The sequence below is a fragment of the Solanum verrucosum genome, unplaced genomic scaffold (genome assembly GCF_900185275.1).
Source record: "Solanum verrucosum unplaced genomic scaffold, falcon-dt-bn FXZP01000060.1, whole genome shotgun sequence".
NCBI classification, from domain to species: domain Eukaryota; kingdom Viridiplantae; phylum Streptophyta; class Magnoliopsida; order Solanales; family Solanaceae; genus Solanum; species Solanum verrucosum.
The window spans coordinates 435103-454723 of NW_026020129.1; the positions used below are offsets into that span (position 1 = coordinate 435103).

At 31.0% G+C, this 19621-nt stretch overlaps 1 protein-coding gene across 1 annotated transcript; it reads left to right on the forward strand.

Moving 5' to 3' along the window:
- The first annotated feature begins 16866 nt into the window (after positions 1-16866).
- Positions 16867-18803, forward strand: LOC125826248 (uncharacterized). Its single transcript, XM_049505567.1, has 3 exons — positions 16867-16890; positions 17828-18360; positions 18452-18803. The coding sequence occupies exons 1-3, from the start codon at positions 16867-16869 to the stop codon at positions 18801-18803; spliced, it is 909 nt and encodes a 302-aa protein (XP_049361524.1).
- The last annotated feature ends 818 nt before the right edge of the window (positions 18804-19621 follow it).

Consider the following 19621-nt stretch of genomic DNA (forward strand, 5'->3'; position numbering starts at 1 on the left):
TTTGACAAATATGGCTACCAAATTTCCACGTTTGTGGCTTCCAAATCTTTCACAAAAGAAAGATAAAATAACTTTCTTTCATCAAACAAAAGGCCACATTACACTATAGATAAACAATACATTTTATTCATTACGAAATTTCTATGTTTCTGACTACAATTGTATACATTTGTATTTGACATGTTTGTTAGTTAATTGGTGTTTTATTTCAATTTCTAATGAGTTCAATATGATACGAAAATGGTCCGTATGTAAATGAATAGTTATTTGTACATGACAATTTTATATGTATATAAATGATTGATGTTTACATAAGTAATTTGTAGTTGAAGTATAATAAAAATAATTAAAAAATAAAATAAAATAAAAATATATATATATATCCGTTTGTATATGTGTGTTAAATGGTATATCATAAGGGAAATATTCAGAACATTCAAATACCCCTTTACTAATTTTCCTATACATTTCCATTAAATTTGTATCATGGAATGAAAGATAACCAGCTAACAAGACAAACAAAATCACGTCACATGATAAAATATCCGTCTTCTCGCTATCATATTCTCTTTTTCTTTATGACCTTTGGTGCGACATATGCTGGAGTTCTACACGTCGTGTGGAGGAGGCCATCTTGTGTTTTCATATCGAAAAGAGCACTCAACCCAAGGTTTCAGGTTTCATCCATTAGTATATTTTCGATTTTCAGATCTCTATAATATACCCCTTGACTATGACAAAAATCAACAGTCGCGATTAATTATTGAAAGTATTTTCGTGCTGCTGATTCCGTTTAGCAACCTTATTGAATAATTCACCACCTCTAACATATTTCATTGCAAAATAATTTTTTGTTTTGCTAGCCGTTACTTCATAAAGTTCAACATTTGGATGCCTAATTAATCTCATAACAGAAATTTCAACAACATTTGGATTCCTTTTATAAAACTTTCTCTACAAATAATGCACACCACTTTTTATCCGATGCATCATGTGTTGGGCCTCATTAGACAAAGCGACTAGAAAAAGAGTGGGCCTATAACGAGCAAAGAAAGTGGGCCGGAAGCCCAAACTGATTTACAGAAGCTGGCAACCATGAAAGGAATGAATGTCGGGGTGGGCTTAGAGACCATTTGCACTATATTTAATGGACAAATTACTTAAGTACACAACATTACTTTACCTATTCTCAATATTTCCCTACTCTTTTACTAAAATACAAAAATCCCTTATTTTCCCCCAATTCAACTTAACCGGATACTTTATTAGTTTAAGTATCCGCCCGTTATTAATTAAAGTATCCGCACTGCTATATTATGCATCCGCCCGTTAATTTAAGTATCCGCCCGTTATTAATTAAAGTATCCGTGCCAACAACTTAATAATTTAAGTATCCGCCCTTTATTAATTAAAGTATCCGCGCTGCTATATTATGTATCCGAAAGACACTAAAAAAGGGATTTTTGATAATTAATGAAAGAGTAGGGATAGGAAGTAATTTCCTTCTTATACTATGTGATTTGCCTAATTTTTACATATTTAATCCATTGCTTGTGTGAATTTCACTGAAATCATGTCTATCATCTAATTTACTAATGATTTACTAGTATTATCTATGTTTTTTTTTGTACATTTGAAGTTAGGTGTCATGAAATTTCTAGACTCAAATTTACTTGTTAGGAGAATTTGTAAAACATCAAATGTGACCAATCTTTCTTTCAAAGAAGAGCAGGACTCAATTACTAAATAGATTGTGTAGAGCAGTAACAAAAATATCATTACTTGGGTTGTTAAAGATATTTGCTATTTTCCTTTGTAGTAAAATTAAAAATAAGACTATAGCAAAAAAAAAAGAAAAAAAAAAGCACACACACAAATACATAACACACGGACAGAGGGAGAATTAAAAAAACTCACATTTTGCATAAGCTTTTGTTTTCTTCATACCCCATACGCACAACAACATTCAAACATTTTTTTCCTTCCTACTACTACACCCAAACAATCACATACCCAGACACACAAGACAAAAAAAATGAAACACACTATTAGAAAAAGGGTTTAGTTCGAGGTTTGTCTTTGTAGTTCCTGACTGCGGTCTTCTCTTGTGAATTTATTTTCACATTAGGGCCATTTTTGGTATTTCAATCAATTATTTCATTGAACTAAAAATTGATCAGCTTGGGGTAATAGGGGCATTTGTAGTGTTTCATTTAATTTATTTTCTTTAGATTTTTGTTGTCTTTCCAACAAGTGAGGCGTGCTACTCCTTTTCAATCGAGTAAGTTGCTCTAAGATTCCAAAAGTTCTTGCGCATTTTCTTTGTTCTTCTTCAGCTGAAAATGTTGTTTCTACATTATTAGGTGAATTTTTGATAAAGTACATACAAATTTGCTTAGATTTGACACCTTCTCCTTTTTTAAAAATAAAATAAAATGCTTTCTGGGTTATTTCCACAAAAAAATTGGCCAATTCTTCAAAAAATAAGAGACTCCATTGAGGAGCGTGGGCTAGTATGGGGTAGTTTTGCAAATTATTACTACTAATTATTAGTTCATTTTCTTTGCTTAGGGTCGTTTAAGGGTGTTTTTGTCGTTTGACATCAGTTTAGAGCAATTTTTTTTATGGAGTTAATGTATAATAACTTTAAGGAATCACCTGTATTTTCATGATTTGCTTTTCAAAATTTTGTAAGAGGGTAAAATGGTGCTTTTAATTGTTTATGCTTATGTTATACTCCTATTTCCAAGACAAATTATATCATGTAGACAGTAGACCCCATGCTTCATCAAACTAAAACTTTTGCATATTCATCTGTCTTTTCAAGTTAATTTGAAATGAGTAATTTATCTTCTTTAAAATTCTCAATTAATCCAACATTATCGTAGTAGTTTAATTTATCCCGCTAAGAGTAAAATTTGCATAAAAAATGGGAAATGTTTTGTTAAAAAGAACAAAAAAATGTTTGCTATTATTATGATGATAATAGTTGGCGGTGTGCCAAGTGTTTCTATTTGGTATAAGATAAAATACGTAGTTAATGTTTAAAATTTATTAAAATACTAGTGAATTGAGCCGCGCTTCGCGCGGTAATAAGTTTTTTAAACAATTTATTTTTATAATATGTGAATGATAAAATTGATTTTTTGACGTGCATGAGTAACAAATTTGAAACATAATTTTCCTTTATACATTTAATAATAAGTATTTAACTTTATTTCCTTTCATGGAAAATTTAATCTTTAGTATGTTCATATACTATATTTTAAATTTAAATCTAAAAACTTAGCTACTATATAAATACATGAACTTGTCTAACAATCCCATTTACATGCTATCCTGGTTTTATCAGGGTATAAAAAATATATTCACATTTTTCTTCTTTTTTTCTCTTCCTTTCCATGACTTCTTTCCTACTGCCCACTCTTCTTCCATCTTTACTTTTTCATTCACCTTCCTTTTATAAAATTGTAAAGAAATAAAAAATAATAATATTACAAATCAAATAAATCTATCTTTCTTTCTTTCTTTCCTTTTCTCTTCAAATTCATCATCTCTAGTCTCCAATTAATTTTATCTAACCGTCAATTCTTATTTTTCTCTTATGATAATATTTATTATTGTGCCTTGTAAATTATATATGAAAGATATTGAAATAACTCTCCCTTTAAGTATTCCTTCTTCCATTTTCTTTTTATCTTTAGTCGCATAACGTCGATGTTATTACCAATTAGTTTCGAGTGACATCAATTGCTATTATTTTCGAAAATGCGTTGAACAATGTATTTTTTCATCAGATTCTCATATACATATGCGAAAGCGTTAGAAATTCATACAAACTCTGTTAAATACGAATCATATATAGCGATATTGAGATTTTACATTGTCTATTGATAATTAAGATATAAAAGTAAATATCTCTTATATTAATTAAATTGAGCAAAATGATGCACACAAATTTAAATCTTGCAATTGCGATTTGTGTGTTGAGATGTGGACTTATATAAGTCTTGAAATGTTGCTTGATATTTGTTAAGGTAATTATAATTATCAATTAAATATAATTAAAACAGAAAATTAAGAGAGACTTGAGGAGATATTACAAGCAGAAAAAGTAATAAGGACAAATAATAGGTAACAATAATGAGCAATAAATGATCCATACGTTTTCCTGCAAATCTAAGGAAAAAATATATTTTTTTACGCTAAAAATAAGTTTTACATCACCCTTTTTTTTAATCCAACTTATGTTACATAGATTTTCTATATCATATGGATATGAATGTTTTTTTTCCTTTACACTTTTGCATTGCCTTTTATTGAATTGCAATAATAAAGTAAAAATAATAAAAAAATCCGAATAAAAAAAGAAAAAAGATGAATAATTTATTGGTGATAGAGAGATATCACACCACTTTTTCTATACCAAACTTTGATATTGTATAGATTGAGAGAGAGTGAGAGAGATGGGTATTCATATATATTAACAACTTCAAAAATACAGTTCAATCACAAAAAATATGATAAAGTCTTGCAAAAACTTAAATAACAATGACACTGATTAAAAAAAATATTTGACTTGCCTCTTCACATAAAAAAAACTCCATATTGATTAGCCTGTTATAAGATGATGATAACATATATATATAGATTAAAAATTAAGGATTATGAATCATGAATAAAATAAAATAAAAGAAAAGAGAAAAATACTTGTCTTAGACCTCAAATGACAGATATAAGGAGGAGTATATATATGCGAAAATAGAGTATGAATAAGTAAATGAATGTTGCCAATTAATTACTGGTGATTAAAAGCATCAAGAAGTAACCGATGCTGCGTGGGCTAAAGCAATAAATAATTTCCTAATTTAATTGCTCATTATGCTAAATGCTAATAATGAGGAAGGAAGTTACTTTTTTTTAAAAAGATTATTGAATAGAAAAATGATGAAAAAATTCAAAATTATGGAAAAATACATAAATAGCAATACTGATCAATAAGGCATGCCACATCAGCTTTGCCTATTTCCAGCTTTATATAAATATATAGATTATATTTAGATATTTCAACTGAGCCTTGTTTCAATTAAACATTGAATGTCTTTAGTTTCATTTTGGGTGAAAGTTCCATTTAAGATACTATTTTTGTATCGTACTAATTTTTTCCAAATTTATGGAAAAAGGATCTCTTTGTCGTGCTTCTATGTAAAAAAATTTGGAAAGTAATTGCTGGGTTCCATTTTTGTGATGATTTTATTCTATTTTATATGGAAGTTTCAGATTCTATTTTTGTCCTTCTGCCAATATTACAAGAAAAGGAAATACTTCTATTTACGTGATACTTTTCATTTTATATTTACAGTTAAACATTTTAAATTTAATTTACAAAATTATGTATAAAAAATTAATTTTTTTTAAAAAATGAAATTTATATATTTGTAAATTACAGAAAAGTATTATAAGTTATAATAACTGACAATTCAAAATATATAAAAAAGTTATGAACAAAAATAGACTTATTTGAATTTAAAAATCTATAAGACGAAGAAAATAATAACTTATAAAGATTTGAGCATGAGCAGTTCTGGTTATTTTGTTGGGTAAAAAAATAATTGCTTAAATGTCTTTGTGAAATTAGGTAAAGTGTATTATGTACAATTATTAAAAATATTTTAATGGTGATTTATTGGCATCAATGGAGATAAAAGATTTATAGTATGTCAAGTGATGGATCAAGTGGTACAAAAATGTGACAGAAAATTATGAATAATGAAAACATAGAGAAGGATTGTGGTTTTTAGTTATTTAAGGAAGTGGTGGTAATGGTTAGGGTTGAAAGTTGTGGTGATATCTCATTAGAGAGGAATGACAGAAAAAGAAGAGAAAAATGATTTTTTTTTATTTAAAAAAAAGTGAAATTTAAAATCTGGTTTCACATTCTTTTTTCCTATTTTCTTGCGGGAAGTTAGTCTCTCTATATGTTGTTGAGATACATAGATCATGGATTAATAAATAGTTAAGGATGAAATTTTGACTTGTAATGTTACTTTTACTTTTTATTTCAGGTTTGACGATTCCAGTATCAGACGTTCACTTAAAGAGCAAATTCTTGACATTTTTGATCTTTCCACTGTCAACTTGCAGGTAACAAACAATCTCAATTGATAACATTAACATTTCCCTATCTTTCGGTTAGTTATCTTTCTAATGTATACTAGACGTGGTTGCCCGTGTGCGCACAGGCCCTAGGTAATAACTATCACAAATATTGATAGTGATGACAATTGGGAAAAAGTTGGTAATAATTTCTTTTAGTAAGAAATTGACGATTTTTGCCGTTTTTCTTATTCTCGTATCTGAAACCGAAACAAGCTCTTCTTTAGTAGCCTCGCTTTGTTAGCTTCTTGTTAGCAATACTAGTTTGTAGATTTTATTGACCTGGAACACAAAAAATAAACAGTTTGTAGTCTTTATAGACCTGGAACACAGGAAAAACCTTATGTATAAGGTTCGAAATGGTGAATTAAGGTAGAGTAGACCGATGATCCTGTAGTCATTTGGCTGGCTATTGAAAGAAAAAACTTGCATCTACTTCCCCTATTATATAACCGGTCCCGTCTCTCTCCAAACCTGGATAGGCTACTACACTTCTTTTCTCACTTTCAAAGGGTTCAGGTCCGATAGCCACGAAACGGAGAAGAGAAGGATAAGTTGCGCACTTTAGGCCTGTTCCAGGTCAGTCGCTCAAAGAAAGGAAAGTACGTCGTGTGGCTTGCATGAATCTTGTTCAAAGGGATTGGCAATGCTTTTGTAAGCATATTTATAGAAAAGAGAGAAGGTAAGATCGTGGCTGACTGGTTGGCATCTGAAGCTCTGAAGAAAAGGACAAATCAAAGAGAAGGGTGGTTCGTAGATCAGTATGAGTATGAACTTTAGCGTGAAGTGGTCGGATTCACTCCTTCTTCGAATTTCCTATTCTAAGTTTAGTGACCTGGCACAATCTAATTATTAATTAATAGAACCCAGAACAGGCTCAAGGCCAACTCTTCCAACATTTTCTAACTTCTATCCCTTTGAATAACAAAGTTGCCCGCGTCTCGTAAGGCCAAAAGTTCTACCATTCATCTCTGTTAACTCGAAGTCTGAGGCAAGGAACTTTCAATTCCATTTTCTTTTCTTTTCATAGGATCTTTTATTGTGCTAGTACCGTACCATTGAAGAGGGAAATCCCGCCCCCCGATCATGCCTCGAAGAAGGTAATTCATTAGGAAATTCCCAACTCAGACAAATACAAAGACAAAGATGACAACCGAGGAATGACACGTTGCTAAGGATAGTGTCACGACCCGAGTCTACACCCTGGACGTGGCCTACACTCAAGAACCATTGCTGGTCCCCAAGCGAACCCTCATCCTGGCTGACTACAAGTGGAAGACTAACTTAAGCATGCAAAAGCTTAAAACCGAATAAAATTCAATAAACTCAACTTTTCAAAACTTTAACTCAAATGAATCAACTTAGAATAAAAATAATATATTTAACACTTGCCATAAAATAGGCAACTTAATTCTTTAAAACATTTAATAAAATAAATGAATAATACAGACTTCTCAACTATACTTACTATCTATGAAGCCTCTAACTGAAAAAGATGGAAGTCGGGACAAGACCTACGACATCCTGACTAAACTGAAAAGTAAATGAAATCCTCCGGATGCAAGGAGGCTCACCATAGCTAATTTGAACTCTCGGATGTATCAACGAAGCTCATGTTGATGATCCTGAATACCTGTGTCTGTATCATGAGAAGATGCTGGCCAAATGGCTCAGTACGTGGAATGTATGAGCATGTAAGGGGAATTCTAAAGCATAACATAAGCTTGAAAAGAATCTAAAAGAAACTGAAGAACTTACTTGGCTCAACTCAACTCAACATAACTGAACTCATTTCACTATAAAGCAATTTAAAACATGTGCAATATAAAGAAAAGTTGTTTAAAAACATGATGCCAACTCTGTGTGTATGCAAAGATACATATAACTCTGAGACGTATGTAAAAAAATACCAATAATCTGATGTATATAAAAATACAAAATACTATTGTGGAAGTTTCTCTAACCGACAACCATCACATAAGAGTTATTATGATGATACATCGATTTTCCTCACGCTGCCAACGCATCCTATACCTTGCCACATGTATAGGACCTGAACTACTAAGTGGATCCACTAGTCTATGCGAAAAAGATTCATCTAAAAAGTATGATCCTTTTCTACCCATGATGGCTACATAGTTTATGGCGACTTGGGGTTTTCTGAACCCTCCCCCATATCGGTGTTCAATATTACTCCCAAAATATACTAGCTCTTTATGTTTTAAAAACATACTCTTTCTGTGATTTGAGATAATTGCTCAAAAACTTAGCTCAAAGGCTATCTTGGAAATCAAGGTTTCCTCTCTTGCTTTATTGTGAAAGCATTTACTCTTTAACTGAAAACTAGCCCAAAGGCTCTTTACTGAAAAACTAGCTCAAAGACTCTTTGCTAAAAAACTAGCTCAAAGGCTCTTTTGAAAATCTCAGTTTTCCGTTCTTATTTAAATGTGAAAACATTGTAAACTCTTTTGGGAATACATAGTCCCCATATACTTTTGAAGAAATGAACTTCAACTTTTTACTCTTTACTCTTTGCTTAACTCAAAACTTAAGTCTTAAAACAAAGTTAAAACGTTTGTAAAAGACTTCTTAAAATATGATTCATGCCGAATTATGGACGTGAACGACTCGATGCAAGGTTTTCAATAACCATAGATAGTTCTCAATACTTGAAACTCAAGAACTTCACTAATACTACTCATTTCAAGAATGCTCGACTCAGAGGGTTCATCCAATATTATGAGCATTAACTACTCAACTCAAGGACTCAAAGATACTTCTCGTTTCAAGACTGCTCGACTTATAGGGTTCATGCAGAATTATGGACATGAATAACCCAACTCAAGGACTTCATAGGTAACATGTAATAGTCCCATGATTAGGAATGTAATCTCAAATGGGTTAGAAACTCAATACTTAAGACTTAGGACATGGAGATATTACTCCTCTCATAGATACTCAACTTATGGAGTTCATGCGGAATTTATGGGCATGAACGACTTGACTCGTAGGTCTACATAACATTATGGAACTCATGATACAACTCTTCTCATTCTCATACTTACTTCCTCAAAACTTAGTTCAAATCAATAGTTGATCTCAAAGGATTCACAATTAAACTCAAAGACTTTCTTGAACTCTACTCTTAACTCTCTCTTGAATGTGAATTATGAATTCAAGAGTTATGGTTCATGATATGAAGGATCTCGTGATGACAAAGTAGACTCATGAGTACATTCTTCTCATCCTCACACTCACTTGCTCGAGTCTTGAAACAAGTTACTAGAAGTTGTAGAAGACTCCACAAAAGGACTCAAAGGGACTTTCTTAGAATGTTCGAAAGAACTCTCAAAACTTAACTCTTAGCTCTACCTTGAATTTGAATTATGAATTCAAGGTTCTGATCATGTTAGGAATGATTTTAGGTGTTTAGAAGTAGCTTAGAGTAGTTAGAATCGAAAATGAGTGAAGGTGCACTTTAAACGAACTCAAACGGGGCAATCGACGACAAACTGGATGGGGCAGGCGACCCTGGCACTATGGGTGGAGCGGGGCACCAGCCCATAAACTTCAGAGGAGGGTTTGGGGTGCTCTGGCTGGCGCATCGCGCCAGGCCCCTACCCAGAAAATTCGATGAATTTTCCTTGCTCGTTTTCTCACCCTAACTCGCCTAGAATCAAACGGTTTCTTCCCCAATCTCTTGGATTCGATTACTTAACATAAGTACACTCTAATATACTCAAAAAACACTCAAATTACTAAATTTTATCTCAAGAAATCATCAAAACCCCAACACAACAAGTTTTAGAATGAACTTCAAGAGTATTTATCAAGAACTCATCAAGAACTCTAATCTTTCAACTTCGAGAATGAAATTTCGCTGAATGATTGGCGTGTGGGTGAACTAACCCAACACTATGGAAGCTTACATACCTCTTAGGGATTAAACCCAGAAAATTCGCAACATGATGCAAGAATCTCGATGAACGCTTGATCCTCTCCTCTTTTCTCCTCTTCAACTCTTAAACTAAAACCCTAGGCGTATTTTAGGATTATAAAACTGAACCTAATAGGATTATACCCTTAAAACCTTACTAAAAATGAATTAAACCTGATTGGGTAAGGAAAAGACCAAAATACCCCTCTAAAATCCGGTTTTGACTTTCCTTATCTAGACAGCCCAACTTCGAATAGACATATCTCCCTCATACGAACTCGAAACTGAGAAAATTGGTGGCGTTGGAAAGATAATTCAAATATCTTGCCTAGGGTATCTGATATCGCACCTAAGTCATCTTGATCTAGATGTTATGGTTGTTTGAAGTCGATCCAAAACTCATACTTAGCCTAACTTGCAAAATTTCAGATTTTGCTATTTCCAATTTAGTTCTTTTTCAAACTCAAGGTGCTACATCTAGTGAAATTAACACTTAAAAAATTTTAATTCCTCAGTAAAATCCTACTCACAACGAATGATGGTTCAATTCTTAGCTCAAAATTTTTCTGGGGTGTTAGAGATAGGCTTCTTCTTTGATTATAGAATAGATGAGCGTGATACATGCCATAATCAGACTAAAAAAGAGAATGAATTGAGAGGAATTCTCACTTTATGGAATTGTTTTGCCTCCCGAAGAGTAGTGACTCTGTTGTTTTGCACACCTACATAGATAGACTCCAAAAGTACTGACGTTCAATCGAAAGAAATAGATCGTTTTCTTTCTTTTTCTGAATATGATTCTTCAAAGATGCTAAAATTGACTATCTCATGGAAGGGAGTGGGATGTGAGAGAAAGTCTTATGATCCAACTATCTCTTGTACACCCTAATTGGCGCTGATGAGTCTTCATCTTGACATCCATCGCTATTCCCCATGCTGGTAAGAAAAAGGTTGGTAGGATCTCTGCCCCCACACCAACCGTTATTGCGGGGACATTTTGTTGGGCTTGGTTCACACTCGATTTTGAGCGAGACGTTCCCCAATCTACAAGGACTTTCGTCCACGGAGGCAATTGCGATTGGCCTCCCAAAAGAATGTGTTCATCCACCGGGGAAGCATAGGCCTCCACAAGTTTGAAATTCGCCGTTGAGGAATTCACACGAAAGGGAATGAGGAATTCTCAACGAAAAAGTGCTCTCTGAACTAAACGTGAAAGTAGCTTTCCATCAAACGACTTTTTTTGCAACTCTACTTTTGACTTGGATTATGGGTGTGTTTGGTATGAAGGAAAATATTTTCCGGAAAATGTTTTTCAATTTTCTCATGTTTGGTTGGGTTAAATGTTTTGAAAAATATTTTCCAAATCAACTCATTTTCCTCAAATTTAAGGAAAATGACTTCCCTTCAAAACTTAAGGAAAACATTTTCCAAAACTCTCTTCCAATTAAAAAAAAATTATTGAAAAAATCAATTTATTTGGTTCCTACCCTCAAACCAGCCCCCCCAAAAAAATAATAATTAAAGTTTGTTTTTAAATTAATATTTTTACCCCACCCTCACCCCTACCTCCACCCCCTACAACCACCCCTCCCAAAAAAATATTAAAAGTTATTTTTAAAAGATATTTCTAATTTCAATTTTTTATTTTTTTACACCCCCCCACCTCCTACCCTCGCCCCCAGCCTCCTATCAGCCCCCGACCCCCTTCAAAAAGAAAAAAAATTAAATTTGTTTTTAAAAAATATTATTTCATTTTTTCACCCTTACCCTCGACCCCTCTACCCAGCCCCCACATCCCTACCAGCCCCCCACTCCCAAAAAAAATTTTAAGTTTGTTTTTAAAAAATATTTTCGACTTCAAAATTTCATTTTTTCACCCCTACCCTCGATCCCCCACCCACCCAACCCCTACCACACCCCACTCCCGAAAAAAAAAAATTAACTTTGTTTTTAAAAAATATTTTTAACTTTAAAATTTCAATTTTTCACCCCCACCCACGCCCTACCAGCCCCCCACCCACCCCCTATCGCCCCCCTCCCCCCAAAAAAAAAATTTAAGTTTGTTTTTTAAAAATATTTTTAACTTCAAAATTTCAATTTTTCATCCCTACCCTCGACCCCCCCTACCCCCCACCCCAACCACCCCCTACCAGCCCCCACACCCAAAAAAAAATTAAGTTTGTTTTTAAAAAATATTTTCAATTTCAACAATTATTTTCTATTCTAGTAAAAATAAAAGAAATTTTTCAAAAATATTTTTCATTCATAAATCAAACACTAAAAATCATTTTCGGAAAACATTTTCTACTCACCAACCAAACATGAGAAAATAAGTCAAAAATCAACTTGTTTTCCAAAAAAACATTTTCTAGGAAAACATTTTCCATGGAAAACATTTTCCTTCATACCAAACACACCCTATATATCCAAAAAGGTCCGTCACCGCGTGAACATAACATTACATTAAGTTACGAATGTAACTCCTGAAGGATCAACCACTGTTCTAAATATAGTAAGGCGAAGAACTGTTGTTCAGTGGGGCGCCAAAGAAAAGTTGAATAATAACTAATTAACTGAAACCTTTACATGAGCTGAGGTCAGCCTGGGTGAGAAATTACAACATAATGTGACCCTTCAGCCATCCACTGTACTTTTTTTTTTATATATAGATTTAAGCAATCACCCCATATGTATATGAGCAAATTTTAGGTATAACAAAGATAAACATTATATTTGTATGCTATAACTATAGTTTGTATAATTGTGCTTCATAACAAATTTAATGTTTGCTATGGAGTTGTTAATTTGTATATTTTGGGATTCCTTCCCTTTTATATAAAATTTAATTTTAAAAAAATAAAAATAAAAAGGTGATAATTTCTATTACCAAAAAAAAAAAGAAAATCGCTAAACTACGCACAATATATTGTAATAGGATTCCTTTCCTTCTAAGTCTTCTTCATTAGTGGTACATAAGGAGTTTTCTTTTATACAAAAAAAATATACTTATACAAATTAAGCTATATACAAATTCTTATACCTTTAATTTGTATACAATTTTTTAAAAACAAAATATAAATTAAATTTTGTATTAGTTGTAAATGGTTTATGTATATGTTCTCTGTTTGGCTTGTCAATTGTGTATGTATATATAGTGTGTGTGGGGGGGGGGGATTTGTATGTAAATACAATTTTTTTTGTATATGTATATGTTCTTTGTGTTAGACTTGTCAATTGTATATGCATACATATATATATATATATATGTGTGTGTGTGTGTGTGTGTGTGTGTGGAATCTGTATATAAATAAAATTTTGTATTAGCTATAAGTAATATATGTATATGTTCTTTGTATTAGGCTTGCCGATTGTATATGTATTGATATGTATAAGTGAAATCTCTCTCTCTCTATATATATATAATTAAAAATTTGTATTAGTGGAACTATATATTATAATTTTTAAAAAATTGTATATAATTAAAAATATGTATTAGTGGAAACTATATATAATTTTTTTTAAAAAATTATGATTTGGGGAGAAATTTTAGGAGAAATTGAAAAAAAAACTGGCAGAGTAAAGATAGCTAATGGATTTGTATAAAAATAGATCTTCCGTTTTTAAAAATGAGTGGGCCCCAACCGATTAAAAAAACTGATTTGGGGAGATATTTTAGGAGAAATTGAAAGAAAATGGTAGAGAAAAGATAAGGATTGGATTTGTATAAAATTACGTGATTTCATATATGACATATAGTAGACTAATATTTTCAAGTTATAACAGTAGAATCAAACTTTCAAGTTGTAACATTAAAAATTTCAGGTTGTAACAGATTATTAAAAAAAAAAGAGTTATTTTTAATGATTAAAAACATTTGATTTGAAAAGAATAAAAGGATAATTTTTTTTTTAAAATAAAACGTTTCTGAAAGAAAGAATGAAAAAAATGGAAATAGGGGTGTCAATTAAATTTGCATTAATTTAAGATAATTATTAATTAGCATGAATTAAGGAATTTCAAACTAATTAAGAATATTTAGTTTCCTTAATTCACTCTAATTTGTTAAAATTAATTCAAAAATCTGATTTTATCCATTTTTCTTTCACGTTTCTCTCTCTTCAATTTTCTTCCAGAAATTTTGTCACTGGCGACAAATTGAAGTTCATTTTTCTTTGAAAAATCCTGATTTTTTTTCTGTGATGGACAACTACATATCAATATTAATTAAACATGACGGAAGATGGGATCCTTCAGATTAGTATTTTTAATTGTTTACTATTTGGATTTCAGTGAAATGAAAAAAAAATGAAACTATAAATCACATTTTATGATTTTGTTTTTGTAAATCGTCACTATATTGAATGTGATATGTTTTTTTGTATAAACAATACGTTTTGTTCATAATACTTATTAGTTGTTGTGAAACTGTAATATTAGTGATTTTCTTGGTAAGTGTCTGTTTTTTGGTAGGGGTTTAATGTCACCATATTTTTTGTTTTTTTGGTTATTTTTATACTGGCAAAAACAATGATTTCGTGAGAAGTTGCCGCAATATATGAAAGATTTGAGTATAAATGTATAACATATAAATATTTTTATCGTTGTAGTGTTTAACTTGACATCCATCGCCACTCCCCATGCTGGTAATTAAAGGGTTGGTAGGATCTCTGCCCTCACACCAACCGTTGTTGCGGGGGCATTTTTTTGGGCTTGGTTCACACTTGATTCTGAGCGAGAAGTTCCCCAATCTACAAGGACTTCCGTCCACGGAGGCGATTGCGATTGGCCGCCCAAAAGAATGTTTTCATCCACCGGGAAAGCATAGGCCCCCACAAGTTTGAAATTCACCGCTGGGGAATTCACACGAAAGGGAACGAGGAATTCTCAACGAAAAAGTGCTCTCTGAACCAAACGTGAAAGTAGTTTTCCATCAAACGACTTATCCTGTAACTCTACTCTCGACTTGGATTATATATCCAAAAAGGTCCGTCACCGTGTGAACATAACATTACATTAAGTTACGAATGTAACTCCTGAAGGATCAACCACTATTCTAAATATAGTAAGGCGAAGAACTGTTGTTCAGTGGGGCGCCAAAGAAAAGTTGAATAATAACTAATTAACTGAAACCTTTACATGAGCTGAGGTCAGCCTGGGTGAGAAATTACAACATAATGTGACCCTTCAGCCATCCACTGTACTTTTTTTTTTATATATAGATTTAAGCAATCACCCCATATGTATATGAGCAAATTTTAGGTATAACAAAGATAAACATTATATTTGTATGCTATAACTATAGTTTGTATAATTGTGCTTCATAACAAATTTTATGTTTGCTATGGAGTTGTTAATTTGTATATTTCGGGATTCCTCCCCTTTTATATACAATTTGATTAAAAAAATAAAAATTAAAAGGCGGTAACTTCTATTACCAAAAAAAATAAAATCGCTAAACTACGCACATTATATTGTAATAAGATTCCTTTCCTTCTAAGTCTTCTTCATTTGTGGTACATAATGAGTTTTCTTTTATACAAAAAGAAAAAATACTTTTACAAATTAAGTTATATACAAATTCTTATACCTTTAATTTGTATACAATTTTTTATAAACAAAATATAAATTAAATTTTGTATTAGTTGTAAATGGTTTATGTATATGCTCTCTGTTTGGCTTGTCAATTGTGTATGGATATATAGTGTGGAGGGGGGAAGGAATTTGTACGTAAATACAATTTTTTTTTGTATATGTATATGTTCTTTGTGTTAGACTTGTCAATTATATATGCATATATATATATATATATATATATATATATATATATATATATGTGGAATCTGTATATAAATAAAATTTTGTATTAACTATAAGTAATATATGTATATGTTCTTTGTATTAGGCTTGCCGATTGTATATGTATACATATGTATAAGTAAAATCTCTCTCTCCCTATATATATATAGTTAAAAATTTGTATTAGTGGAACTATATATTATAATTTTAAAAAATTGTATGTAATTAAAAATATGTATTAGTGGAAACTATATATAAGTTTTTTTTTTAAATTCAGATTTGGGGAGAAATTTTAGGAGAAATTGAAAAAAAAATTTGGAGAGTAAAGATAGCTAATGGATTTGTATAAAAATAGATCTTCAGTTTTTAAAAATGAGTGGGCCCCAACCGATTAAAAAAAACTGATTTGGGGAGATATTTTAGGAGAAATTGAAAGAAAATGGGAGAGAAAAGATAGGGAATGGATTTGTATAAAATTAAGTGAAAATTTCATATATGACATAAATTAGACTAATATTTTCAAGTTATAGCAATAGAATCAAACTTTCAAGTTGTAATATTAAAAATTTCAGGTTGTAACAGATTATTAAAAAAAAAGTTATTTTTAATAATTAAAAACATTTTATTTTAAATGAATAAAAAGATAAATTTTTTTTAAATAAAACGTTTCTGAAGGAAAACATGAAAAAAACGGAAACAGGGGTGTCAATTAAATTTGAATTAATTTAAGATAATTATTAATTAGCATGAATTAAGGAATTTCAAACTAATTAAGAATATTCAGTTTCCTTAATTCACTCTAATTTGTTAAAATTAATTCAAAAATATGATTTTATCCATTTTTCTTTCACGTTTCTCTCTCTTCGATTTTCTTCCAGAAAATTTGTCACTGGCGACAAATTGAAGTTTTTTTTTTGTTTGAAAAATCCTGACTTTTTTTTTTGTGATGGACAACTACGTATCAATATTAATTAAACATGGCGGAAGATGGGATCTTTCAGGTAAATATTTTTAATTGTTTACTATTTGTATTTGGATTTCAGTGCAATGAAAAAAAATGAAACTGTAAATCACATTTTGTGATTTTGTTTTTGTAAATCGTCACTATATTGAATGTGATATGGTTTTTTGTATAAACAATACTTTTTGTTCATAATACCTATTAGTTGTTGTGAAACTGTAATATTAGTGATTTTCTTGGTAAGTTTCTGTTTTTTGGTAGGGGCTTAATGTCACCATATTTTTTGTTTTTTTGGTTATTTTTATACTGGCAAAAACAATGATTTCGTGAGAAGTTGCCGCAATATATGAAAGATTTGAGTATAAATGTATAACATATAAATATTTTTATCGTTGTATATTGGGTATGTATTTTAAAATTATAATATTAATTACTGTTTTTTTTCCTGAAAAAATAAATTAAAATGTATAGTTTTGAATTAATTTGTTAGTGTAAGTGTAATGAATTTGGTATGAAAGTGTATTCATTAATGTGAAAAAAAGGTTATTTAGAATTTTGAAGAATTGTATGACAGTTGTTTTAAGTTGATTTGAAAGTGTGTTAACTAGTTAGTAATAAAAGTTATTTAGAATTTTGAATGAGTGTATGAAAAATGTTTTAAGTTAGTATGAAATGAAAAATGTTATTGTTTATATAAGTTTTGTCAATTATGTATAAATTTGTGCGAAAGGAATGAATTATTTGGTATGAGAAATATATAAATCTGGTATAAATGATGATTGTACGTATGAAATTTGTATTAAGTGGGTATGAAATCTGAAATTTTATTTTTTAATGAAATTTGTTTGTAGTTTACTGTCTGAATGATTTTTGTATGAAAAAATAATGACAAGTGTGTATAATTTTTTTTTTTTTTTGTATTATGTAAGACTAATTGTTATTTTTTTAATGAAACAGGGAAATATATTGATTTTCAGATGGAGGGGATTATTTATGAGTATTCTAGTCTTTATAATGGTCTAGTAAGTGCGATAACATCGCATCTAATGATAGATGCTAATATTCACAATATAGAGATAAAATATATAGTTAGTGGTAGATGTCCCCCTGTTAGTATCCACAATGATATTGGTGTGGGTGTTTTTTTAGATCAAAAGAAAGCTAATGTAGATTTCTTCACGAAATATCCATTGTGCATAACTTTGAAGAATATAGCAATAGATAATGAGGATTCTATAATTGTTGTGGATATGAGACATTCTGATGTTAGTAGAACATTAACTAACTTTGATTTATACTCCAGCAACTCCATCCGCTTGATAAGAGTGAATTTAGATGGAGTTGTCGATGAAAATACTGATGAAGGAAATGGAGTAATCAGTGACCTTTCTAATTTATTTATAGTTGAAAATCAGATTTACAATGATAAAGAAACACTTACGGAGGTGATGCGACATGATGGAGTTGTGAAAAAATTCAGATTTCTTGTATCTCGTTCTAGTTCATCTTGGTAAGGATTTAATTGATTATTTGAATGTGTATTTATTTTGAGTGTATTTGGTATATCAGTTTTTGATGATTTTTTTTTGTTTTTTAAACAGTTATTACCTGAAGTGTCCTGCTAATAATTGTTCCTGGATGATGAACTCATCATGTTTGAATCAATCAAAGCTATTTAAAATCAGAAAGTACTGTGCGGAACACACTTGTTCCGTTAGAGATAGAGTGTATGCAAGGCGTCAGGGAATAACTGACGTTGTAGCTGTTTTAATAATGGATAAATTTATTGATCCATCGACTGTATACACTCCAAAAGATATAGTGAAAGACGTGTTGAAAGTGCATGATGTTGCGCTGACATACATGCATGCCTGGAGATTTAAAGAAAAGGCGATAAAATTGGTGTGTGGAGATCCAACCGAGTCATATGCCAAACTTCCAGTTTTCTTTTAGAACTAAATTTTGTATTTTATATTATGGACTAAAATGGTGTGAATTTTAACAATGCAACAATCTAGCATGCAATTTGTTTACAGATTGAATTTCCAATATCCATTTGGTTTCCTTTATGTATCCAATTGATATCTATTCTGTGTCTAATTTGAATATAATTGGTGTCCAGTTTGTTTCTAGCTAGTATATTTGTTGTGTTGTAATGCTCAGATATCTAATTGTAAAAACTGAAAAACTTTTAGATTATCTATACATATTGGAGCAGACATAAGCTGGTTCGATTTTAAAATTAGAAAGGACGGAATGATATAAATTCTTGTATGCATTTGTTGCATTAGAAGCATGTTTTAGAGGTTGGGAGTATTGTAGGCCAATTGTAGTTGTTGATGGGGAAACTTTAAGAGACTCATATGGTGGTACAATGTTGACTGCAAGCACTATGGATCCAGGAGGTATTTTTTGAATCTTTTACATTTATAATCAATAATAAATATGATATAAGGTGTGTTTTCAATTTGTATGATGTTTTTTTTTTAATTAATGCATCAGGTCACATACTTCCACTTGCTTATGCCATAGTGGATTCTTAGAATGATGCATCGTGGACCTGGTTCTTTGAACAGTTTAGGGAAACATATGGAGAAAGGGAAAACATGTGTTTTATGTCAGATAGAAACGAGAGCATATGGAAAGGAACTGCCGGAGTATATCCTGGATTGGAACATTTTGCTTGCATATGACACTTATGTTGTAATGTTTTGAAGAACTTCCATAGGAATACTGAAGATTTGAAGAAGCTATTTTTTACAATGGCAAAG

Excerpts from the sequence above, each read along its gene's own strand:
- LOC125826248 (XM_049505567.1), top strand. The coding sequence starts at position 16,867 with ATGGCGGAAGATGGGATCTTTCAG. Across the intron at positions 16,891-17,827 it reads CGGAAGATGGGATCTTTCAG|ATGGAGGGGATTATTTATGA; the intron begins GTAAATATTTTT and ends ATTGATTTTCAG. Across the intron at positions 18,361-18,451 it reads TCTCGTTCTAGTTCATCTTG|TTATTACCTGAAGTGTCCTG; the intron begins GTAAGGATTTAA and ends TTTTTTAAACAG.